Below are 26,558 nucleotides of genomic sequence, written 5' to 3'. Positions count from 1 at the left end.
TATTCTAAAAAAGCTTTTCCGAACCAGGATTGTTCTTGCTTGCAGTTTAGCTGTTGAAGGACCCTAGCTGTAAACCCCAGATATAGCCTGGGCAGTCATATCTCACATGTGGATGTTTGAAGATTGAACTGAACTTTAACATGGAGACTTTTCTTGAGGAGAGAACCAGCCTGTTGTACTAGCATAAATTCTCCCTGTAATACTGAATAGCTCTCAAAATTAAAGGAGATGTTGGGAAAGGAGTTACATTTAATTTGAAGGTCTGTTTGACTCATTCCTTCCTTCCTTCTAATGTTCCATGGCTCAAAACTGCCTTTCAGTGTCCCATCTACCTTGTTTTCCTACTCTCTCTTATTTAGAGTTTCTTATAATTGGCAGGATGGCACCTCCCTCATTCAAGATGAGGCAGTGTCCCGTGGCAACTGAATTAGTTGTTGACCTGGAAAAATAACACTAGGAAAATATAGTGAAATGTTTTTGCGAAAGCCAAGCAATGGAAATGGAGAAGAGCCAGCAGCAGAGCCCTGTGCTGTAGGTTGTCCATGTCTTTAGCAGCTGCTCTGTAGGCAGTGTGGTGGGGGGAGGTAAGTGAGTACTGGTTTCATTCCTCCAGTCTGAAGAAGTGGAAACAGTTCCCCATCACAGAGATACCAGTAGTCGCTGTTGAGCTCATCCATTGCTTTCTGGTTTTGTGCCAGGAGCCAGGGCGTGAGACCAACTCAGCAAAGTCTCCTTCCAGGGCTCTTGGAAGGGACTTAGTTGCAGAGGTTCCCTGGACTGGTTGGCCTGAAGTGAATAAGCCTATGTCACAAACAGCCTTATACATGCAGCACAGGCAGTATTGGCCTCTGCCAGGGAAACCACCTCCCTGGAGGTAAACTCCCTCCTTCCCTCCTCCCTCACTCCCAGAAGGAGATTGGGAGTGATGCCCTCCAGCCGTGAAATGTGTGCATTCTTCACTCAAGCTGGGAACAAGGCATTGCCTGTGGTCAGTTGTATCTTTGTATTATCTCTTGCCCATGTATATACCTCAGCCACACCAAACCATGCTGTTGGTGTTTCAGGTTTTTAGAACAATACAGCCTTTAAGTGAAGCCTGTTGGGAGAGTTTTGTTTTGCCTTAGAAGTGAAATTTCTTAATCTTTTGTAAGCTCACAGATGATTTTTAATGTCATTGCTTTTGATTGTATGATAGCAAGGTAATTTCTCTTCTGGAAGCCAAAACAAGAGGAATTCCACTTTAACATAGTGGTATGTTTTCATTTGATGTATTTCAGAGCTTTAGACTTTGAGGATGATCCTTTAGGACATGGGCAATTTCAACTGCAGTTTATCCCTCAGTTGACAAGCAGCAGTGTGATGAGAGGGACATATTTTTCTGTCTCTAGTATTTTCTTGTATCTCCTAGATTGTCTTTCATGTTAAAATTCCCTCAAAAGTGTAAGCTTTACTCTTAAGTTTCCTTAAATACCATCTGGTTATTTTACACCAACCTATATTCCTCACTAGAGATGGATGAAAAATGAAATGCATGGGGAACTTTGTTTCTGTCTGACACAGAAGGAGTCTTTATCCTGACCAAAAGCACATCAAGTGCCAGAGCTGAAGGACCCAGGTGTAACACTGAGAATCTCATCAACAGGAGGCTGCTTTCTGATGCATTTACTGAAGAAAGACTGAAGGGTGGATGGCCACCTGTCCTTTGGTTTTGGGGTTTTTTTTAATTTTTTTGGCTTCTTTTGTCCTATAGCTTGTAAACATTCACCCATCTATGTGAAGTGAAGATTTTATTCTATTATCTTCAAATTTGCATGTTAAGGCAAAGAGTGTGTTGGGCACAGTCCTTGCAACTTTTCTAGTTGTTCCAGCTTGAGCAAGAACTTGGACTATTGTGATACCAAACGGTGTCTTTCAGTCAAAAAAGTTCTGCAGTTGATGTGCTGTGAATGAAGCCATGATCTGGTGGGACCTTTGACATGGAGTTTTTAAATTTTCTGCTACAGCAGTGCCACAGTTCTGAATTTCTGAGGCAAATGGGGCTGTACTGCTCTGGACAAAAGTAAATATGTTGCTAATATAGGACAGGGACTGTAAAAATGAGGCTGAAGGCCTGCACACAGTACTGCTGTGTTTAATGAAATTAAATTAATTTTAATTAAATTGTTTTTGAATGTTTAGGAAAAGGTTACTGTTAAGCCTGTGAAGAGTCAAGGGAGAGAATATTTATCTCCAACTAGTCAGAGCATTAGTCTTTGATTCCGTAGATCTTTAGTTTTTTGGAAAGTCTTGTTATCCACACAGAGAGAGAATCCTTCTTTTGATCTTCCATTGATCTTTGCCTGTGGGGGGGTATCGTGGCAAGGAGTTGCAGGTAAAAAATTTCAGCTCTGCAAGATTAATGGTTAGCCTGCTGTGAATGATGAATGATGGTTCTCTGTTGGGGGACACGAAAGCTAGAGTCTCTGGTTTGAAAGATTTTTCTTTCAGGTGCTCTGAAGAAAGCCTCTAGCAAAATGTTCAAGGCAACTCACAAAGGAATTGGTCTTTGGTTGCCTAAGGGAGTGGGGAGGGCTCAGCAGAGGAGAGTTACCCACATGATGCCAAGGGCTGGCAAAATTGCACTTGCACAAGGAACGGTGAATATTTTGGAAGTCCAGGACCAGGACCAGTAGACACAAAGACCTTCAGATGTCAGTCATTGACTCAAATCCAACTCCTATTTAAGCATCTCAAGCCAGTGACATTGTGCAGTAGCTGTTTGACCTGCATGTGCATTGGCTTTTTTTTTTGGAAGCAGTGCCATACAATGTATTGACATTCACATTGTACAGAAACTGAAGCTGCTAGGTTTCCCACGCAGAGCTGCTAAACTTCACTGAAACCCCTGCGATGTCCAAATGAAAGGTTTTTATGTGGGAATGAGCCACAGACTAAGGTCAGTACCTCTCGAGTTAGAATGGGAGCCTTAGCTTTCGTAACAGAGACAGGACCTCTGTCTGTCTGTACAGCAGTTATACAATGGTACCTCAGTGTCAGCTATCCTCTCTATGAACTACCATGGTACAAACAAGATATTATACCTGCTCTGGGGACAACTAGAAGTCTCCATGTTTGGCACTATTCTTCAGTGCCAGCTGCCTTTATTAAATGATGCATGTGTGTGAACATATACAAGAAAATTCAAGCTGTAGAAGGAAAAACAATGTCCTGCATTTACTTCAGGAATATCTGCAGTGGGGAGAAATCTGTACTCTGTCCTGCCCAATTCATCTTTTGACAGTTTAGAATGTAGTTTAAAGACTAGCAAGGAAGATATATTTTAATTTCTCAAAGTGCAAAAAGGCAAAAGGTAGCTTTAAAGAAGGAGGGAAAAAAAGGTGTCAACGTACTTTTCAGGGAAACAAAACCCCCCAAACACAATCCTGGAGGATGGTCACAAAATAGGTGTGTCGATTTAATAACTGTCAAATTCAGTATCAATCAGAATTTCTCAACTATTATTGTCTCTCTGCATCAGTAGTGTGTCTTTCATAAATACCTACTTCAGTGTAGCTGCTCTTTTGTGTGTCTGGGTGGCTAGAGCACTACAAAGACGTCTCCTCAGGGTGGTAGAGGTAAAATGGGTCCAAATCAGTGTAATGGCTGCATTCTTGCTTCCTCTTCCATAAAAGTCAAGCACAGCACATCAAAGGTGTAAAATGGAAACATAGCATGTAACCTTTTGAAACATATTGCCACTGGATTCTATTGTGAGCAAGTATTTTTAGGCATCTAAGAATGATGGCCATGTTTTTTATTCTGAGTAAAAAGGTGTAAGGAATAATGAAGTTCATCTTGCCGTGATCATGTTATTCCAGAACTGTTTCTTATAAAGGTTTCTTTTAAGTATTGCATTTTCCTTTGACCCATTTGGTTTTGACTACTGCCAGAGACACATGCTAACCTGTGTAGCTCAGAGATTTGATCGGCTCTATGCAGCTGAACAAAAGTCACTTTAGTAACAAGGTAGGTAGGATTTCATCTGTGTAGGAAACTCAGAAGCAGTGTGATCTATCTGACCTATAAAAGCTTGGTTTCAGATCTCTCAGCCCTCTCAAGAGACAGCTACCAGGTTTGTTCAGTGTTAGACATGTTTTGAGTAAGTAGCTTGAAGTCCATTGGCTGACACAGAGCAAATGTTCCTGAAAAGTCTTGATATTGACAAAATATATGAATTGTTGTTACTCTTGGATCTTTCAAAGGTGTTCGGTGGTAGTGTAAATTATCTCCTGGAGGGCACAGCATAACAGTATTGTCTGTGTTTCTCTGAAATCATGTTTATTTTATTTCTATTAAATACTTCAAGGTTGTCCTGTAGGGAAGCAAGGTGAGTCTGTTCCGTGGTGAATTGTGTGTGAGCTTCAAGGGGGAAGTGTGGGTACCTACACGGGATGGCTAAAGCTAACGTGCCACTTCCATTTGTGGATGCCTTGCAAGATGATAGTGCTGTTAACAGGATATGTCTTTATCTTGGCAGTGAAGATTCAGTTATCCACATGATGTGGATGTGGTGGGCCATGATGGTTGTAAGCTATGTGTCTGGGAAGTGAAAGGCAGGATATGTTCATTGTACTTGGGAAAGAGTCGGCAGTATAGTGTGGTGAAAACAACAGTAGGCTGTGTGTTCCGTGTTGCTCAAAGTAAGAGGATATGAGATTGGGGAGGTTGCGGTTGGGAGATGAGGATGTGTATACAGGAAGGTGCTATGGCTGGGTATGTGCGGTTAGATGGGGTGGATGCCTGCAGGATATGGGAGGTGGAGGGTGGGGGAAGTGGCTTGGGCAGCAGCAGGGCATTGTTCAGTGTTCACAATGAAGCCTTTTCTTTCTCCTTGTCCCCTAGATCTCCTATCCCCCAAGTGATGAAGACAGTGATGACTCTGGAGAGAACCAGGAACTTGCTCAGATCGACAGAGGTAAAGGGATGAAGATAGATGGATCCTGGGATACTACGGCTGAAGTCAGTTTTTCACTTTTCACTTGTACTCTTGGAAGTGCCTTCTTCCCAGTCCCCAGTGTACCACAATCAGATGCATTAAATCAGTCACCTTTGAAGCATTTGGGATCTCCCAGGGAGAGGCTGGAGTTACCTGAAGCTGCAGTTGCATTTTTACCACCAGAAACAGACATTATTAGCCATGTGTTAAAAGCCCAGTGCTTCAGACATGGGCAGAGATTGTCCACAATTGTGCCAGCAGCAGAGCTGGGACTAAAAATTTATCTTCTATTCCATGCTTTTGCACTTGTGTCATCTTTGTTCTGGGTTTTCTCATTCTTGATATTTTGAGTTTTAACCTTCAGTTTCTTCATTCCCCTGGACTCATTATTTGATTATCTCTTTCCCTTCCTCCTAGACTGTTGGTATTGTGCAGCACTATTCTTTCATCTAGTGAGAGTCTTTGATAGAGAAGATACAGGTGCTCTGGTGTTGCTTTTGGACTTGCTATGGAGTAGCTTAGAGCTACAGGTAAAATCTGTAGTAAATGCATCTCTTAAGTTACGCTAAGTTTGCCATTAGTGCAGGCCCTGTGCCCAGGATCAAGTGGATTCTTATGCAGAGGCAGTGGAAGTTCAATTCCTGACCCACAGGACACGTCCTGTTAGAATTCAAATTCCTGCTCCATATGCTTAGCATAGAAAGAGCTCAGCAGAAGAGATCAAGCATGCCTAGCTTGTGGCTGAAGACAGGCTCTCTTGAGACCAGTCTTGTAATAGCAGACTTTTATTTCCAGAAACTAGATCTCATTTATTTGAGCCATAAAGGTGATGCTTAGAATAGCATAACTTACTTGGCTCTTTTGCCCCGAGAACTGGTCACTAGAAGTTAATATTTTTGGCTAGAGGCAAGTGCTTAGCAACATACTTGTAAGCTCATGACTTCTCCACCTTGAGGAGGTGAGGTGGGTGACAGATCTATGTTCTTTCTCTGGAACTAGACTTCCAGGTGATGGTTTGAAAGGGGACAACATCTATCAGTCTGGTCTGAACAAAGGCCTGGAAAATTCCAAAGGGAAGCATTCAGCTGGGAAATATTTCATCTGGGGAAGAGAAGGTGGGCAAACAGCTCAGAAGTTTGCTTGGGAGAAGATGAAAGCAACAGGTCAGGAGAACACAGGCCCATTTTATTAGGCTGTGGGACACATATCTCTTCTGCCACTTCTCAATCTCCTCCTCCCACTAGAGAGAAGACAGAATTGTACCCTGAGTCCTCTGGCCACAAACCAACTCCAGAACCAAGAGAACCAATGCTGCAAGGTTCGGGCCTTCTTCCATGCCAGCCTTGACCGCCACAGCTCGGAAGAGGAGCTGGAGCACATCAACCGAGAGTTTGCCACAGAGAAGCGGAAGTGGTCCCAAGTCAGCCAGCTCACGTGCTGCAGCAATGGCAACACCTCCTCCTCCAGTGATGAAGAAGTGAAGAGCTTGTGTGCAATGTCTTTCCGGCCCGTGGCAGAGCAGGGCGATGGCCTCCATGCCAGCCCAAGCCCTGTGCTGTTCAGTGCCTCCCCTCCCAAGAGACTCCAGCCCCTGGTACGGAGCCCGGCCTCTGGACGTTTAATCTTCACAAGTGTTGGGGCGGGCCTGGAGCAAGTCATGCCTTATAAGAGACATCGACAAGGATATGGGGATAAGGTCAGCAGGCCCAGCCTTGACCTGGAAAAAATGCAGCAGGTAAGGCAGAACTTCAAGTGAGGAAAGCAGCATTGCTTGAGAAAAAGGCATGGTAAGCAAAGACAGAAAAGGGTTATTGAGGAAGGTTCAGTAAATTCATAGGGTTGCTTCTTGTGGTCATGTCTTCAGGGGCATACTTTCAGGGTACTTCTGCTCTCTGTCTAGGATAAGTTGGGGTAAGTGTAGATACCCCTCCTGAGAGGTAAAGGGTACTGCTTCTTGGGTGGCTCCTGTTACAGTTGGGCTGTTCTCTTGCTACCCCATGAGGAAGGCAGCACAGGAACATAATCACTGGCATTTGCTTTCATCAAGTTACCATTTCCATGATTGACCTGTATCACTTACTGCAAAATAAATAAATTGTTTAGGATATTTAAAAAGAGCCTTTGGTGAAAGTGTTTGTTGACTTGATGGTGATAGGAATTTCTACACTTGTTGACCTCCTTGGGCCTAGATCTCTTTATGCCTCCTAGGAGTTTTGTAGGGATGTAAAAGAGTGCTTTTTACCTTCTTAACACTTCATAAACTGCTTACAATTTGGTCTAGATGCAGTTACTCTTGATTTTGCAGGACTTCAGTTTGGCCTAGGACTGAGGTGTGGAAACACTATAAGTTCGATTCGTCTTTCCAGAGCCTGGGAAATGGGGCAGGCTGCCTTGTGCAGTTCCCATCTGGTGCTTCCCTTTCAAAAGGCCTTGCTGTAGAGTTTCACATCTCTTCATTATTTGTTTTACTATTTGCACTGGTATAGTGTCAGTTTAAAAGGATATCTGCAGACAACTGGTGGCCCTGGTACATTGGAGTAAGTTAAAACAATTACTTTCAGTTCTTAATTTCCTCTCATTAGGAAAGAATTTCACTGCCTCTGGTTGATTGGATGTACTAGTTTTAACATTGCTTGCAACACTTCCTTTAAACCTATAAGATGGATGCGCTAAAAGAAATGACTATGTATTTTTTCTTAAGATCTCTAAAAGTGAGATTTCTATTTCTCTGTTACATTGTTGGTTTTTCTCAGTCCTGCTGGCAGCATGCATCCCATGAATACACAATGCAGAGACTTGTGTTTTCAGTACAGTTTTCCTCACCCCCTTTTCAACCATCTAGCCAAGTTTCTGCTCACGGAACACTCAAAAGCCCAGTCTTGCATTTCACATCACCAAAGTCTTCTACCGATACAGACAGACTTTAATTAGTCTTCCATCCTTATGAGAGAAGAAGAAAGCTGTTAAGTCTGTGCCCAGCCTTCTATTTTTTTAGAGTGCACATGAGTAAATGTGGAAATATTTCTTTTGGCTCAGGTGATTTCTCTGATTTGGATCCCAGGCACAGCATCTGCCTGCTCTCCTTTAAGCTCCTTTCAGCACTATGTTAAGGAGTGTATTGATGAAGGTTAGGGGCTAATTTGAACAAGCTTTCCAAACTGTTGTTTTTTTCTGGGGAAATCTTGTGAGAATAATTGGCTTCCTTGTCCACTTGCTCTCCACTTTGGATTAATTGTGGTAAAGATTTTTGCAAAAGAAGTTGAAATCTGGAGTGAAGATGGCAGTGTGTTATTGAAAAAACATTTTTACTGTGGATGTCATTAATATTCCATGGTTGTGGTATCTGTGTTATAAAGAAAGGATAGTCAGCTGGTGGATTTAATTTGAAAGAAAGTGTACTGAGGGCACAACATGACATGACACACACATGCAAAGTGAGATGCAGCCTGAATTTCTGTTGTCATTAACTTTTATTAATGTTTATAAACATCTATTATTATTTTATTTAATTTATTATTTTTATTATTTTTATTATTTTTGTAATTATAATTGGTTAACTTTCAGCCACTAGCATCTTGAAGCTTTATGAGTCTTTGCTTGCTAACTGTACTTATTTCTCCTACGAAAATAATTCAGGAACGCCATTCCCCACTTACAAAATAGGACAATGGTGTTTGTTTTTTGATCTGTTTCCATTTTTGGTAGAAAAATTGCTGTTATTAACTGTGTGTGTACATCCGGTAGGGTGTGGCATCATGTGTTTCTTAGGTAAACCATGCATATGAGGAATATTAATATTTAACAGGCTACTCTAAGGCTTCATCTGGGCTCCGAGCATCAAGCTGTTCTTGCTTTGTGATTCTTACCCTTGCTATCATGTGCTTGTCTATGAGAATGAAGCTGAAAAGTTTATCAGCTAGACATTTTTTTTTGAGCAGCAGATGTGGCTTTCACTCCTATCCCTGAGCCTTACTTCCCATTCCTGAAGCTCTGTGCAGCTGACAGATGACAAAGAATATCAGGTGAGATGAATTTGGGACTGAAGCAAATGTGTCATGAGATAAGAAGACACTTTGGGGGTGGGATGTGGTATGGGTAACTTAAGGGTGGATGAAGAGATGCCAAGTGCTTCGCATCAAATTCTGTTTATGTTGGATGGTGATGGAATATTGGTCCACAGAGTTGTGGTGTAGGGTGGCTCTGTGTTGGGATGTTTAAGAAGATTTTGCTTCTTCCTATGGGTCAGTGGCAAGTGGTGTCCAAATGTCTCCCTGTATTCCAGTGATTTGGTGTCTTTTGATAAAAAAGAGGACCAAATTTGGGAGACAAATGGGTCGGGGGACAATCAGAGTGCTTTTAAGAAGTTAGGCAATAGCTGTCCTTTCTTGGCCCGTGAATAAATGGAAATTACCATCATCCATGCCTTTCAGTTCAGCCTCCAGCAACAGGGAAGGCCGTACCAGGAGCAGATTTAAAAAGCCCTGTTTTGGTTAGATGCCAAGGCTATGCCTTTCTACCTTCACAGGGTACAGTAATTCAGCCCTTTTGTGTTCCAGAGTTTGTTCTGTTGGTGGATGTATTTCCTACCTTGGCTGGTCAGCTGGCCACCCAGTGAATCCCTGTTGGGGCCAAGTGAGGATATTTCAATATTGTATAATATATATATATATTATATTGTAATACAATATAATAATATAATAATGTGATATGAGGATATTTCAATGCATGCTTTTCTTCACTTCTCCAAAGGACTAGACAATTAGCTCAGAAGGCTTCTAGTCTTTCCCTTAATTGGGCAGAAATGCCCTGACTTGTGCAGACACTCCACATTGCTTCAGTGACTACCCTCTCCCAGCACCCCTTGATCATGGTACCTGGACAGACACATCGTTGTAGGCAGGCCCTGCTACCAACCACTTGCTATTCCATGAAGCCTGCTGCCACCCTGCATGGCTGCTGCCACTTTAGCATGTTTGGCAATGCTGAGAGCAAAAGGTCAAGGAGAGCAGGGACATCCTTCAGTTCAAGGTGAAGACACCAGGTTCAGACTTCAGGTGTAAGGAAGTCCAAGGTGTCACAAAGACTTCTTGGAGCTGCTGAGCTTGTTCCCAGGAGACTAATTGATCTTGGCATGTTGTGTAAACAGAGAGGAAGTAAAGAATCCTCCTGTGCTGTTCAGTGGGACTGCCAGGAGCACCTTTGAAATCTACTTACAGAAGCTTGAGAAGTCAGAGTGCAGCATTTGCAGAGAGAGAGAGACCTCTTGGGGGGAGAGCAGCTTTGGGGTGGTACAACAAGCACTCCAAATACTTTGTGTGGGTAGGTGGCTAATATGGAAAGCATAATTTTGAAGTACAAGGCTGAGAGTATGGATACATGGGTATATTTCCAGGTATGCTGCTAATCTATTAGGTTTCATGACTTGATTAGAGCTTTCTGCCATGGTTTGCCTGCTTGTATGAATAACAGAATCAGAAATTCATAGAATACCTTGATTTGGAAAGGACCCGCAAGTCCAATTCCTGGCCCTGCACAGGACAGCTCCAAGAATCACATCCTGTGCTTGAGAACATTGTCCAAATGCTTTTTGAACTTCGGCAGGGATGGTGCTATGACATCTAATCTGGGGAGCCTCTTACAGTGGCCAACTGTAAGGTTCTTCTGGGTGAAGGACCTTTTCTTATATCCAACCAAAACCTCCTGTGACACAGCTTCAGGCCATTTCCTTAGGTCCTGTCACTGGTCACCAGAGAGAAGAGAGCAGAGCCTACCCCTCTGCTTCTTCTCATAAGGAAGTTCTAGACTGCAATGAGGTTTCCTTTCAGTCTTCTTCAAGCTGAACAAGCCAAGTGATCTCAGCTGCTCTTTATTTGGCTTCCTCTACAGTGTCAGTACCATTTTCTTTTGGAGGCTTAGTGCATTCTTTGAAATTCATTGAGATGCTAGGATGAAAAAGGCTATCAGAGAAGAGAAAAATACATCCTGTGCTACCATTAGCATTGTTCATTGCAGGCTCTGCACCCCCTTTGTTGGATGACTAGTTTCAGTGCAAGACAGATGAGTGGATCTTCATCTTGACTTGACACTGGAATGGCCTGGATATAGATGAGAGTCTTGATTTGCTTAGCTGTATAATGTTAAGACCATCTTCCTTCTGCTGTATGTTTCAGTACTGGCATTTTGGTTGGATTGAGCATTGGTAGGGTGATCAGCACGAAAAACTTCCTTTGAGTCAATACTGGTTGCACAGAGGCTGCAGAACAGCACTTGCCACACAGGACCAAGGACCCAGGGTGTGACCCTGGTGCACTGGGGTCTGGAATTTTGGCTGCTAATGGCTTCAGGGTGAGATTTCCATATCCTTAGCACAACTGGATTTTGCCCTTGCCTGTCTCTCCAGGACTTGACAAATAGCTTCCACATGTGAGGTACTGAGTCCTTTTCACCTCTCGGCCTCCCATTTGAATCCGGGCCTTTTCAGTTCCTGAGTTGTTACCATCTATTTGCCCATCTGAGCTTCTCTCTGTGGTGAGATGGTGCTAGAAGATCTAGTGCTGGTGCTGGTGGTAGTTTCAGCACAGTCTCTGTCCTGGGCTTCACTCTCCAGAATGACTGAGTGGACTTCAGGGGCCTGTGCTGAGCATAATGGCTTACACCAATTCTTAAGGGGGCAAGTACCAGAACTTGTCTGTCAGGTGTGAGAAGTTGGGCCATAGCAGTTCTTTGTCGATGGGCTTATTGAAGTGACATAGTAAAGAAAGTCTTGCAGAAACTGACTGCATCAATACAGAATGAGAAATTCTGCTTCTGGTAACCTCCTGCAATTTTGCTTTAATTTTTTACCCCCAGAAATACCCTGCAGCAGCTGTTTTTCCAGCACAGAAGTGCCTATCTTAACCCTGACAGTGTTTGGCACTGAAGTGGCCAGCAAAGAAATGCTATGTATGGCTGCTGCAAGGCAGTCCTAGCATGAGGAAATTTGGGGCTGAACGTGATTTTGATGACATTGTCTGGTCTGCTTGCCTGTGAGGATGTAGTTCCATGGTGGGGGGCTCTGGGACTTTAGACATGTACCATGTGAGTGGGAGATGGAGGCATGCTACAGGTGTCTTTTTCTTTGCTTCTTTGCGGAGCTGAGAAGATGTTCTAGTATGGCTTGATCTCTGTTGTAAAGACTGGTTCAGTGTCAGCCAGCTGATGTCCAGTTTGCTGACATCAGACATTGATACTCTGACAGGGGTGGGGAGAAAATGTGCTGTCTGGGAGGTGCAGAGAGACTCGATAGCAGGGGAAAGCATGAGGAACTCCACCTAGACCCAAGGAAGTGATTATGACTCTGCCAGGCAGCAGATAACCTCTGTCTTTGTGTCTCGTAAGTGTTCCCTGGATGGTTATCTAATTCATGCAAAAACATAAGGAAGTGCCTGTATGCAGCTGCAGGTGGATGGACTGGAACATAAGAGAGCAGTTACCCATGGAAAACTTGGCCTAGCTGCTTCTTAGAAAGTATAGGGATATCCTCCTGAACAAGTAAGTTGACGATGTTTTCTTGTCACCGATGGTAAGGTTCAACTTGTAAATGTCAGAGGCAAGGCAGGCAGGATAACCTAGTCCTATTCCTAAACTCAGCATCAACCAGTGTACCAGAGATTAAAGCATTCTCAGAGTGGCTGAGGTTTGCAAAGGCCCTCTGGAAGTTATACGGCCTGTATGCCAACAGCTTCTCCAAGAGGATCTATGCTTTCTGTGCATTGTTGAAATAAAAAATTAATTATAGTGCAAGTCCACTCCAGTTCTGCCTTGCCCCATGGCATCTGTTGATACTGTGTTCACCTTTCAGGTGTGCTGCTAGCAGACTTTCATTCTTAGCACGCACCTCTCTCAGCACCTCTTCCACTGTTGCATGAGCCCTGGCACAGAATGTGTTGTCCATTTCTCGAGCCAAATGCTTCTGTTCTTCTCCCGTGATGATTTCTTTCCTTGTTTTGTCTCAGTGCATTTTTTGTTCCGATTTTGCAACATGTGCAAAGGGGCAACAGTTCAAGAGGGAGATGGATAAATGAGCTTCTCTCTGGAAATACTTATCCGTCTCTTTTTCCTAGGGTATGTGGCTGTATAATTTTGCTGCCTTTTCCTGGAAACTTGCATACTGGTGAATATATCCATCTGGACTACCAAGGGAGGGTGAGCCAGTAGCTAGAATATATGCTGAGACATCTGAAATGTGGTTCCTTGAATCTGCTGCTGTGAATCATGAAAGAGAGTAGGAATTAGATTGGTCAGGGTCGTCTGGAGAATACACAGAGCTTGATTGAGGAAAAGGAAGATGAGGGAAGGAAATTTGATGTGGCTGAAGTTTGAGAGGCAGTAGAGATATATGGAATAGGAAGGTTAAGAATGGTGAAGATAAAGCTATAAAGAGTATTTTTGCTGTATTAAGATTCCCAAAGGGACAATAATAGCACCTGGCACCAGTGGCAGAAAATTATGAGCCTGAGGTTAAAGCCAAGGGCTTATCATTTAGATTGGCAGGCTTGCTGGCTATCTTCCCTGCTGTCTTTTTTTTTTTTTCCCTCAAAGCTCTAAAGCCTGTTAAGAAGGTATTAGACTAGAGCTGAGTCTTTGGCTGCAGTCCAAAGAGAGGAGCTCAATTGGCATATGGGCACCACTGGCATGTGGCCTTAGGATGTGACTTAGGGAGAATGACTGAGTGATGCTGGTGATGCTGTGTAGGACTTGAACTCTTGGTCTGACTCCGATGGTTGGGTAGGCCTGGGAAGAGCAAATCGGGAAAGAGGTAAAACACTTCCACCTGAAAGTGTCAGTCAGAAGCTCTGCAGGTGAATGGACATGGTTGGGGTTTTGACCTCTAGCATTTTGTTCACAAAGCACCACACAGAATGATTCCTACTGAACTAAGAGAAGGAAAAGCCCTGTCTCCCATATCTACTGGCAGTGTTTTATGGTGGGCTGCCAGCTGGCCACAGAAAACATCACGCAGCAAAACCAAGAGCTCCTAACTGCAGCAACAACAACACAACTGATTAAAATGTGATTGGATGTGGGGTGAGCAGCAGTCACAGAGTGGGTGCTGGATTGGATCTCCAAGGGTGGCCATCCTGCAACATATCACTTTTCTATCTCGTGTGTTGACTTCTGCAGGTCCTTTTCAAGTAAGGTTTTCTGAAGGATGTTTTCTTTCTTGTTTTGACACAGAACAGTGCAGGAGGATAATGTTGGCATGTTGTTTACCAGTCCCCGAGTTCAGCCCAAGTAATCTCAAGAGCCTGACAGACTAAGAAAGTTTTGCTGCAACCCGTGCATATTTTTCAAAAGCACCAGCTTGGAGATGCTGCTTGGAAGTGAAGATCAGGACTTTCTCTAGTGCTCTTCTTTTCTACAGTAGGGCTGGGTTGTCCTCACCTTCCCCAGCCTTGATGTGTCTAGAGGGGCTGCCTGGGTTGGGTCCCAGTGAGGTTGTTGAGTTGACCAGATACCTCTCCCTGCCCACTCCGCCCTCAGCATGTGGCTCATTGTGATACAAATATCTCATCCTTGCCTGGGGAGAGAAGAGAGTCTGCAGGCAGCTCCACCATATGCTGTCACTGCCCAAGTTGTATTTGGTCTGTGGATGAATGGCTCTCTCTTCAGGCATAATAAGTTGCATCTTTTGCTTGTGGTAGCAACCTCTGAAAAGGAGAGAGCTTTGCAGTTTAGTTCTTTGGCAGGCCAGTGAAGTGGCTTGAGAAAACTGGAGCAGGTGAATGGCTATTTAGAACCTATCTGGTTATTCCTCATATAATCCAGAGGGCATGTGATGGCGTCAGTTTTCTCCTTGCTTTTCTGACTGTGTTGTATAGGTTAAGAAACTGAAATAAGCAGTAGAGATAGATGAGGGCTTTTTTCTTCTCTTTGCTCCTACTTTACTACCACTAAGCATTGATTTCCCTTAGAATTCAGCAACTGCAAGATAACAGGGGCTGCTATTGCATAGAATTCAGATGGTTATATACTTGTTCAAAGTGCTATACAGAAGTGATGCTAGCAAGGAATGGAAAACAAGAGCTTGCTTTTCCTTCACTTTTCCCAGGCATTGTTTAGCTCTGTATCTGTGAAGCAGAACATCTTTCTTGCCCAGCATCTCTTGGCACTGGTGTCTGAGGTGACATGGGTGTGCTTTGTATGCTGCAGTCTCCCATGGGATACTGCCCATGAGTGAGAAAAGGAGGGAGGGAGGCGATAGTGTGAGTTTGGTAACAGCAGGAGCAGGGCAGTCAGGTGATGGTGCTGATTAACTATTAATGCTGGGTGTTTGTGCTCCAGTTTGTCACTACACATGGAGAGCAAGCAGCGTGTCCAGGGCATGTCTGAGTCTTGAAAACTGCTCAATAGGCAGAAGCTGGCTGAGCTTTTAAGGCCAAGCCTGTGACTAGAGTAAACACTAGGAAATGCTTTATTTGAGACAAGCTTTGAAGTGGTAGAATAGGCAGTCTGGCTGTCAACAACACAGCTATCCTTGGCATGGGCTTGGGTTTAGCTCTGATCAACCTCTCCATTGTTGGCTCACAAGAGAACTGCATTGCTGGGCTCTGCTTGCGCTTTCTTTCAGCCTGTTGATGTCAGTGGCAGTTTTGGGCATTGGTCCACAGCTCATCTCTGAGGATGCACTCAATAGAGGCATCTATTTCTCATGTAGATAGAGACTGAGTTAAACCAAAGCAGATTCCCTTGTAAAACTCCCTGCCCGTTTCCAGAGCTGTGAGCCCAGATATGCTTCTTGTTGAGCTACAATTTGTTTTGAAGAAATGATGACCAATAAGGGAGAGACAAACCCTCCCTCTTTAAGCCAAAAAACTGCTTAAAAACCCATTTTCTAAATTAAAGATTTCAAAAACATAGGTGTCCTGGGGGCCACAGGTAAATTTAAAATAAAATACAAATGAAGAAACTTAAGAGAAACCCTTTGAAACTTGCTGATTTTCCTCACTGCAAACAATCTTTTCTGGTTTCCTGCTGGACTTCAACTGCTTATGCAAAGCAGTTTTCATAGAAATGAATTTGCAAACCTGAGCTTTGTCTGGAGAGTTAGGAACTTAATGTAAGTGAAGTCTGCGGTCATGTCTATATTAAGAAAAGCTGTATTTTTAATTAAAAAACATGCTTGTGCTTTAAAATCCTGGCTTATGCATGTAAGCTGTAATTTCACCTTCACATGTTTGATTATGGAAAAAACACGTTGATCTGCTGTACAAAGGATAAAACCGTAAAATGCTTTGCAAGTTACTTTGCAGTCTTATTATAAGCATGCTTTTTTTGACAGCATAAACATAATAAAATATAAAATAAACATAAACAAAATAAAAATCTTATCTACCTGTGGAGGCTTTAGACACTCCCTATCTTGCCTGTGACTTCAGAGGCTCATCTAACAATCCTGTAGGCTCTGACATGGTTGAATGTGGGTATATTATGATTAAGAAACAAGGAACAGCTTTTACAAACTCACTTTCCAAATTTCAAATCTAGTGGATCTGTGTAATTCCTAGTATAGGTAGAAATATCTTTAAAATAAAGCTAGTGAGTTGTCTGATTTTTCTAACTTCTGTAAACCTATTACTGGTTATGTTTCAGGTGATTTGGTTTGCAGCTGGGAGAACCACTATAGGTCAGGAAATGCCCTGAGTTTGTTCTGTAAAGTTTGTTACTGCTACTGTTTTCTATATGTGCTGGAAAGACAGGAAAACCTCATTCAAGAATATAGCGTACCTGACTGGATGATAATACTGTATACTGATAATGCTTTAAAGAGAGTCTTAATATAAGCTGCAGTGCTTTGTTCAGAGCTCTGGTGGAAATAGCACAGCAAGTTCATGGCATGTTTAATTTCATTGTAGTACTGAGTTTGGAGTGCTATCCAATACCTCTTAATTTTCAACTTAAGATAATTTCTTGTAGTCCTCTGAAAAACATAACCAACGCCATTAGTTTCTAATTATTGTTAGTGGAATGAGTGCAATTATGAGCACTGCAAGTGGTACTCCTGGAAAATATTTTCTGAGCAGAAAGGTTTATAGTACAACTATTTAAGAATTCTTTTCTTTCATAGTACACCAATGTTCTATTCAAGCCTGACTGCTACAAGAAGTGTGAAAGGCATTTTTGCTGTGTTAGTTTGTCCTGTTTGCATTTTGCAGACTGTTACTGTGGGCAGTTGTGCTAAACAGCCTATGGACCCTCTCTTGAGCTGAGTGAAATGGTAAACCACAAGAAGCTGAAAAAAAGCCAGACTGATGTCTCACGATGCGGCTGCTGGTAGGGTTAGAGGTAGACAGCAGCTGTAACTACTGCTGCAATTGTGAGACTTGCCTATGTTACTCAGTCCATATATATGGAGCTGAGGTACTGGTTCATTTGCTTTCCAGAGACAAGCATCCAAATAATTCAAACATCCTCAAAACTATTCATATAAATGGGTGTAAGTGCTTGTTTTTGTTATCAGCCTTTCTCTGCACAGAGGATTCTAATGAACTTGGCGTTGAGACATTCTGATCTCTTTTTAATGACTTAATCTGAACTTTTGCCCTTCTGCAGTGTGTTGAGTGAAGAAGCCCTCTTGGTTCTAGGGCATGACCATTTCGTAAGTGTGAGATGGGCCAAAATCCTGAGCTGAAAGAAGGAAACACTGATACGATTTGTGCATTAAAACTGATGCATGTGTTATGAACACTGGATTGTGTTATACAGGCTCTGATATGGATCTTGCAAGCTATTGTATTGATAGTTTATTTCCAGCTATTTGGAAAGTGGATCATGATGCAGATAATGGAGTGGCATGCTTGGGGGCAGAAGTTCTCCAACAAATACTTCATGCACAGCTCTGAGGGTTGCTGTGCTCTGCTAACACCTGTTAGGAAGGCAATTATCTACTTCTGGCTCCAATGGTGCCTCACTGCCATCACACAGGGGAGTTCAAAAATTTGGCAGGAGTAATGCGTATCCTGTGCTGGCACCCATGGACAAGTAGAGATGCTGAAGCTCACTGAGCTCATTGGAGTGTCCAGGGAGAAACACTGATTGCTGAACTGGTTTTATTGTTTCCTGCACTGGTTTCTTGGACCAGCTTTACACCATTTCAAGCCATGTGCACCTGTGAGGATGTGAATGAAGGGATGAAAAATGGTATCAGAATCTGCAAGTGCTGATCAGCAGTGCTGAAGGGAACCATATGCCTACTTAAGAGGAAGGACAGTGCACCAGGCAGGAGATACTGGCTCTTCTGAAGTATTTGCAAGCTGTTCACATGGGTACAGGCCTAGGCCAGCTCTTTCAAAGTTGGTAGGTCGAGCCCCATCACAAGTTCTGAGTTTCAACACTCAAGCACCACTTGAGCAAGACCCTGTGTGCTGTGCACTGTTGTGCTGCAAGGCACATGTGGGCAGGCCCTGCTGCCTGTGGGCATGGGAGAGCAATCTCCATGTGCAACCACTAGTTATGTCCTGCATAAATGGATTAGCTCTCTGAAGTAAGAGGCCTTTATCCTGTTAGCTGGCTAGCTGCTTCAGCATGTTCTCTTGTCACTAATGTCTAAGTGAGGTTCACTGGGGAAGAGGAGCAGGGTGACAAATAGGTGATTGGATGGGGAATGTGGGAACAGCTGGCTCACATCATCATTTTTCTCTGTGGTGATTAGTGTTGTACAACTCCAATTTCTTGGATGTCTATTTGTAGGCAAAAATGGCATCTCAGGTTTGTTAATCATCATCTGGTCTCCAGTTTCTAATGTAGTATTTTTTCATTTTCATGCGCTTATGCAAACACATGAGATTTCCCAAACAGGCATAGTTATGTGAAAGGAGAATATGCTCAAATATTTTGCAGGGCAGTGCAGACAGGATACATGTATGTGTGTTGGGAGAAAGAGAGGGACTCTGTTGCCATGTGTTCAGAGCCTGAGCAAGCCACATGGCTGGGATTTTTCTACTTTCAGACAGGCTTGTTTGGGCTTTCCAAAGCAGTTTATGTAGTCAGTCTGCATTTGGCTTTTTCAAAGTTTCCCCACTGTCCATGAATCCAAGGTCTCATCTGAAGATGTGACCTTATGTGCCTGCTGCTTAAAGTTCCACTTGTGAATGAATGCTCCTAGCGGCACCAGATGAACCTAAGGCAAAGGTTCCCACATGTAATGTCCTTTGCACTCAGCTGGAGATTGTGAGAGACAATTCATAGCCACCTTTTGAGGTTCCTATTGTGAAGATCCAGGCCACTGACAAATCCTTTCTTCATTTAGTGCAATGAGTATATCTCCTGTTGCCCTATTTTTGAGAAGCTCCACTAAGACCAATCCTCTCACTAAAAATCTGATGACAAGGTACATATTGCAGATTCTCCTCAGAGAAACCCACTGATCTCCACTTGATATTTTCTGTAGTGGATTAGGTAGACCTTGTGTGGGTTTTATACTTCCTAAAAAGTTCCTTGTGCTAACTTTAGGGTAGGGTTTTGGACTGACAAACAATAATTTGAGTCCAAGAATTTTTACTTTTAAACATAAATACTTCATATGAACATCTAAACTGTTCTAGTTGTATCAAAACCATGAAGAAATTGGCTTAAAAATCTAGACTTGAAACCATTTTGAACTGGTTGTTTTGGCCTACTTTTTCCTTTTGCTGTCCACACACACATCTATCCTTTCATGTAGCAAACCTGTGTGAGTATGCAGCCTCCTCTGGGAATCTGGTGCTCCATGTGCTTGGCTGTTCATGCTTTGTGGTTGGTGTGCATGAGGCCCTGTGGCATGCATAGAGCATTTAGAATGTCTCGTAGTTTTTTCACTTACTCAAGGACAGTGTAAAAGCAGACATTGTTATCTCTGTGTCCTCTGGGTTTGGAGCAGCCATCTGTGGATTCTCTTCCTCTCCATGTCCCTGTATTGTCACAGATGACAAGAGTGGATCCCTTTCAGTGATTTTAGTATTTTTCTTCTTTCCCAGGGTATACAGCTGTGTGATTTTTAGAGCTCTTTCTGTATCTCCCTGCTTAAAAGGCAACTGTGTTTACTCTATTGCCTGACTTGTGCTGATGTCTGAACCCCTTCTTGGGGCACTTGGGGGCAGCATTTAAAGCATTTAAACAACAAAAGGATGGAAGAATCTGGGGCTGCTTGTTTCAAGCCCCTAGCACTGCCATCTCCCATGTGCAGAAGTGGTGAGGGGAATGCAATAAAGCTGCAGGAGGCAATATGCCTTCTGCCCTAGCTCTGTCTGAAGCAAAAGTCTGTGTGTGGGGAGGGATGGTTTTGGAATCATGTCCAAGCTAAGGCCTCAGTTAGAAGCAAGATAAACTATAGTGACATCAGATGATATGTTAGACTAGACTGGACATTCCCTGTGGAAAGCTTTGGAGCCAAGGCCAGGAAGGAAGGGAGGAAACAGTCACATTGGCGGCCCTGAATTAAAAGCTTTGTAAACTTTTACTCAGGAGCTGCTACTATGCCTGCCTGCTGTGAAACTAGACCCCCCCAGTCTCTTTGCACCCCTCCTCCTTTCACAGACTCTAGTGAGCAGGAGGGGCAAGCCCACTACTTGAACTTTGGTACCTTCGGCATGTGCAGGTAAGTGATAGGGAATTAATTAATCCTGCCCTTTCTTTACATTTTTGTTGCTCCACAGGTACTGGAGTTTTTGGTCAGGTCTATTTCCTGCACAAATGGAGTTTTGCATTTTTTCCAGGCCTCAGAGAAAACTCAGTGAGGGATTTGGGGTTGACATGGAGTGAATAGATGAACCATCTGATGTACCCTGCAGAGCAGCAGACTCAGACTCAGACCTTTTCCAGCAGTGAAAGTGGCTGCTGAGCCAGAGTTGCTGCATAGAGAGTGTTCCTTTCCTCTCTCCAGTCAAAGGGCTAGTGGTAAAAGTGCCAGGTCAAATATGGCCCGTTTTATCTGTTCCTAAAGGAACGGGGCTTCTGTACAGGTCCAGAGTATATCTGGAAACTGTATGCCACAAAGGAGACCAAGGAGAAGTAGAAAACCAGTCACCTACAGACAGGCCGACAGTTAGCTTAGACCACAACTGTGTGAGTAGGTAGCTGTGTTTATGTTAGCTGTAGCTCTACTGTGATATGCAGAGAAAACTTAAAAAAGCATCCTGTAATTTGAATAATTTAATCTGTTCTCTGGGCCTTGGGAATAGTGGGAATTCAGATGTTCTGCCAGGTGGCAGACCTTGTTGGCCAAAATTCAGCTCACTCTTTTCCATAGCAGGCATTGACCAGGCCCAGGAGACTGGTGCCACCCTGCAGCAATCATTTGCACATCGCCTTTCTGGACTGCAGTGTAACTGGGCTGTGCTTATTTAGAGAGTTACTGGTGAGACTGACTTGCTGTTCTGCCAGTTTGTATTTGATGGGGGTTTCATCCATTTCTCTTCAGCAATGATAACTGAGACCTTCCCAGTAGTGCACAAAATGAGGTGATTAATGATACCATATTGGAAAGCATTTTGGTGACCACAGGAATTATTTTGTTTTGGTTTTCATGGTCCACTGTTTGCTGAGTAGAAGTCCTTGCAGTACATCTTCTTTTGTAAGGCTTTGCCTTTTTTTGTAAGACTTTGCTTTTTTTAAATTTGAATTTGTTCTCAATGATCACTTAATCATCAGCATTTCCTCTGCTGCCTTGTCCAGATGTACTAAGCTGTCAGTGTTTGCACTATATGGAGGCTGTGGATTTTTGGCCCTTGCTGGCAGAGGTGCTGCCTGGATAACTGGGACTCCCATCTTGGTAGAGATAGGAGCCCTTTATGACAATGTCAAGAGAACAAATGTGTTGATGTTTTGAAGGAACTTCAGATGGACTGAGGATAAATGTGGCAAAAAAAGCATGAATGACTAATTCAACTCAATATTAATTAGAAATAACTTTCAAAAGAGTTAAGAGGCTTTTCAGGATGTTCCACAGTATCACCACAGCTTATTGTTTGAATGCTGAGGTTTGTTTTTGTAGGAGGGGACTGTTGGCCAAACCATTTGAGTTGGCCTGTGTTTTAAAATGCTGTGAGGCTGTTTAACTTTTGATGGAGAAGTCTGGAGACTGTGACTGATAATAATTGTAATTTAAAGCTATGGCTGAACTACAGCCTTCCTGTTGCTGTGCTGCTTCAGGGCTTGGACAGGGAGCTTGTGTCTGTGCAAGGTACATGGATGCACTGGATAGTGGCTTTGCACCCCTGGGCCTAGACAGTGAGTGATCCCCTGGTACAGGGTGATGCAAATGCAGAGTGTACCCTCAGGTGCCTGCTAGGAAAGCTTGGCCCCCTGATTTGTCTGCCAATTTAAGTCACGTGTGCCTGGGAGCCTGAGCCTGGATGGGGGTTAGTCTCAGCTGGAGTTGCTTTAGTTTAAAAGCAGTAAGGAGGAGCCTGTGACTTAGGGGTTTTTTCTGTACATTTTTTCTACTGCAGGGCTAAGATGTGATGCCTATGTCCTAGCAGCACTCCTCATTGCCAGGGAATTAGAAAACCCAGTCCAAAATCAACTTACAAACTAGCTTTATGGGGTTTTTTGTGGGTTTTTTTTTCTTTTTTTTTTTTCCCTTGTTATTATCCTAAACTCATTGGGATGGCAGACCTGGCTTTGGTCCTTGTACAAAACTCATCATTGTATTGGTGAAAGGGCAGGAACCGTGGCCTTGCTCTCTCGTGCTCTGCCATGTGGGCATGTGTTCTCTTGGGTGGAGGATTTCTCTAAAGCAGAGGGCACTGAGCTGTGAGGTTTAAGCCTGAAAGTGCACAGAGCTGTTGGGTTGGGAAAACACTGAAAGCATCAGCCTTGCTACTGAACTGTATCTAGGGCTGTGCTAGGGTTTCACATCTGTCCTGTGTAAGCACTGCCTTTGAGGGTATCCGATCCCTCTCCTTTAATTCACCCTGTGCTCTAAAAAGGACCTTGCTGGGTGGCCCTGCTTCATCAGAAGCATGAGACTGCTGCTCGTTTGCCTGCATGTGCCTCCCTGCTCTGATGGGTAGCAGCTGTGGGCCTCCTGCCCCTGCAGCCATTGTGCTGTCATGGTATTACAGGGTGGGATGGAGGTGGGACCATCCAGAAGCCTACGCTCACAGGGTGCTGCACAATGGCCACTTTGTGCAGCATCCTGACGTCATCTGCCCACTGTGCTGCAGCTGCACCCCTGCCCTGCACCTTAACCCTCTGCAGCTCTCCCCACCCCAGCAGTGTTGGGGTAGAGGACAGGCTTGCAGCAGCAGCTGGCTGCTGGGGAAAGCTGTTCCTCTTGGCCCAAACCTGTCTCTGAGGGCTGTTAGGAAAGGGGGTGGGGCAGGCTCTTTGCTCTGAAATGCCTTCCCGGGGGAGGAGGGCCATAGGGCTGTGCTTCCCTATCTGCGATGAAGAGAGATGAGGACAACTGACTCGGTGATCAGAATCTGATTTTATTGTGGGCTACATGAGCTTATATACCATTCCAGAAAAGCTAGTAATTTTTTACTACAATGACTGAGTTAAACATCATACAAACACACGTGCATATTTCAACATTGGTTCAATCTTTTCCCTGTCACCAGACTTGATTCAATCTTCTTGCAATCTTCAAAGCTGTGCTTGTTCCTGCCAAGACATCCTGGCAATCGGATCTCTTACACTAATGAAGTCCAAGGTACTTAATGATTTCACCATACTTCCCTGGCTGACTCACTGTGTGTACTGGGGATTGGCATCAGGCTGGAGCTCACGTGTAGGCAATGGCTCTGCAGAAGGATCCACTTCACCTCGCTGTCTCAAAAAGTATCTTACTGGCACCCCTTCAGTCCTTTGCTTAATGGGCCATGCATCTGCCTCCCTGCCTTGCTGTGAGGCAATTTTCTCTCTGCACATTGCATCACTGGTCTTGGTTTTTCCCTTTTCACCAGCCCACTGCCATGACTTAGAGTACAATTTCTCCTCACACTGTACTGTTTCTTCTTTCAGTTCTTTTTTTAAAAAAAACCCAAAAAACAAAACAAAAAAAAAGCAATACCATCAGTCCGTTTCTCTGTTTCTGTGCTTGACATTCAAGTTTGATCTGCCTTCTTGTTCCTGGAAGACTCTGGACAACTGGGAAGCTGGCTGATACGGTTAACAGCATAGAAGTAAAACAGGGGTTATGGAGCTGAGGAGGCTTTCTCTGAAAATTTGTACTGTTTAAACTCTCCTGTCAAGAGCCTTAAGATGTCCACAAGAAACAGAAATGTCCATACCTTTAAAATGCACTTGTCCTCTGGAGGATCATGAGCAAAACTAAAGAAAGGCAGACCTCTGGCCTGATTGATGTTCTTTGGGAAGTCTGATATTTCAGTCAAATTAAAGCACAGTTACTGAATACAGATTTTTTTTTTCTTTTAAATTTTGAAATCTTTCATTAAGCAAGTAAAAGTCCCTGCAACATTGCTAAATTGTAACAAGCTGGTTGTATATCAGTATGTAGAATTTAATGAAGTGCGTCATTAAATGATGAATTATGTCGAGAAATTGAGAGTTCCTGTGCTCTCTTGCTTGAAATAGGCGGAACTAGTCTGAGAAAAGCCATAGTAGTTAAACTACATCCAACTCTGGACAACCCCTAAGTTTAAAACTGTGACCAGATAATAAAATTAAATAAATAAAAGCAATTAAAATGCTTCTCACTCCCTCACAACATTCATTAATGGACAAAGGAGTTGCTTTGTCTTGCAGAGGTAGTGAAAATGAATCTATTCTAAAACCAGAAATGTGTATATGAAAAGCAGTTGTAAGATGAAAAGTGTTTATTAATATCTATTAATGTAAAACATTTTGCACTGTATTCTGGTTTAAGAGTTTGTTCAAACTCTGAAACATTTGAAAATTAAGTTATGATGCCTGTCTTTTAATTGTGTGTTGACAGAGTTTTAAGTACTTAGTATTGAACTGTTGCAGCAGTATGACGTAAATTCATTCCTTTTGGAGATATCACTATTCCTAGAGTCATCTTGCATTAAGAATGCATGTATTTTGATTATTAATATATATTACAGTCATCTGGATGGTGCAGTTTATATAGAATAGTTCTATGGCAGCTTTTGTGCATAAGCAAGTGCAGGCATTCACCATTTTCTCCTGGGTTAGTTCAGAACTGCTCAAGTCAGTGTTGGAGGAGTTGCAGCACTGCTGCTTAAGCAATTGGAGATATTTCCTGAAGCAAGGCTGGACTGGAGAGCTGTGCCTCAAGAGAAACAGGGCTGGTGGCTCAACTCTGCTCTAATAGGGGTATTTTGATGTGGTGGCGATGTGCAGCAAAGCTGTATGTGTGGCAGATCAGGAGTTCATTACCACATTTCATTTGGTGAATATGTGACACTGTTATTTCCAGTCCCTGCAACCTTCTTTTGAATCCAGGCTCAGGACTCTGGGTTATGAGCAGGAGGTGAGATTGGTGGGTAGGTTCTTGGGCTGAACTGATTCTGCTGTTTTCTGGAAGGTTAACCCTAAAGTGTTTCAATTCAGCTTTACTTTTAGAGCGAGGCATAACTCGTGTCCTCAAAAAGGCTTTAACATTTCCTTAGTCGTGTCATTTCCTCCTTTTAGTAGAAATCACAGTAGATAGCAAAATAAACTTCCCTTCATGCAAATAATAATGCTTCCAAGCCATATTTTTCATCACTGATGCCAGCAGTTATGTCAGAGACCAGCAGGAAAGACTTTTTAATTGAAATAGAGATACTGCCTCTTTTTCTTCCATTTAATTTTCTGCAAGTGGAAGAAAGTTTTGGAAACCATGCCTTATGGTTTTATTCTCAGCTCTGCTACTAATACCCTTCATGACCTTTGACAAATCTCTGCTCTGCTCATTGTCATAGCTCCCAGAAAATAGCTTGAGGAAATAAAACTACACTTTCACATTGGTGTAGTAGTTAGGAATGATCCCAGGACTACTACACTGAATATGTCACCTTTCCTATAGGCCATTTCCCCTGCTTTGGGCTACTGCAAGTCATGTAGCCAAATAAATGTTTTTTCAGCTCTGCCTTGTATCGGTGTAAATAGGAGTTAATGAGTTGCTGCATCTCGTGGTTTGCTTGTGACGTGGATGTCTCCAGAGGGAGGATAAGGAGAGGCTCCTGTGGAAAGTCCCTGGCTGTTGCTAGGCAGCACTGCATTTTAGCTTCCCTGTCTGAAAGGCTGCACTCAGATTCGGCGAGAAAAGGGAAGACTGAGGGATGGAAGACCATTCAAAGATGGCTTAACTTACTTTTTGTGAAGCATGGCTCTGCTGTGCTGGGTGTAGAAACCATGTGGCTGCAAGTGAGGTGGAAGCAATTTGATTTTACAGAATAACATTTGATTACTTGGCTTCCATGTATTCATTCTCAGCTGCAGGATCATGTGGCTGGCCTGCTCTCTCTCTCTCCCTCTCCCTGTTTCAGATATCACTACGATGTGGGATCTGGAAGCTGTAGGAGTACAGCACAAGTGGTCTTGCTCCACTTGCAGTCTAAGTAGAAATAAGAGAACCTAGCAGTTCCATGGAGCTTTATATGCTGAGGTTTATCCTGCAGTTTAACAGCCTATG

At 43.3% G+C, this 26,558-nt stretch overlaps 1 protein-coding gene across 4 annotated transcripts in view; it reads left to right on the top strand.

Moving 5' to 3' along the window:
* Window positions 1–26,558, top strand: part of LOC107201248 — a 71,789-nt gene that overhangs the window by 15,111 nt on the left and 30,120 nt on the right. For 3 of the 4 annotated variants that reach the window (XM_033512556.1, XM_019006166.2, XM_019006159.2), the window contains 2 exons: window positions 4,882–4,954; window positions 6,220–6,710. In XM_033512556.1, the coding sequence (XP_033368447.1) occupies window positions 4,882–4,954; window positions 6,220–6,710 (564 nt within the window). Of the gene's footprint in view, window positions 1–4,881; window positions 4,955–6,219; window positions 6,711–8,913; window positions 8,998–26,558 lie in introns of all 4 variants that reach the window. The other variant, XM_019006165.2, reaches the window with a different exon arrangement.

The sequence above is a fragment of the Parus major genome, chromosome 3 (genome assembly GCF_001522545.3).
Source record: "Parus major isolate Abel chromosome 3, Parus_major1.1, whole genome shotgun sequence".
Taxonomy (NCBI): Eukaryota; Metazoa; Chordata; class Aves; order Passeriformes; family Paridae; genus Parus; species Parus major.
This window is presented reverse-complemented; position numbering and strand designations above follow the sequence as displayed.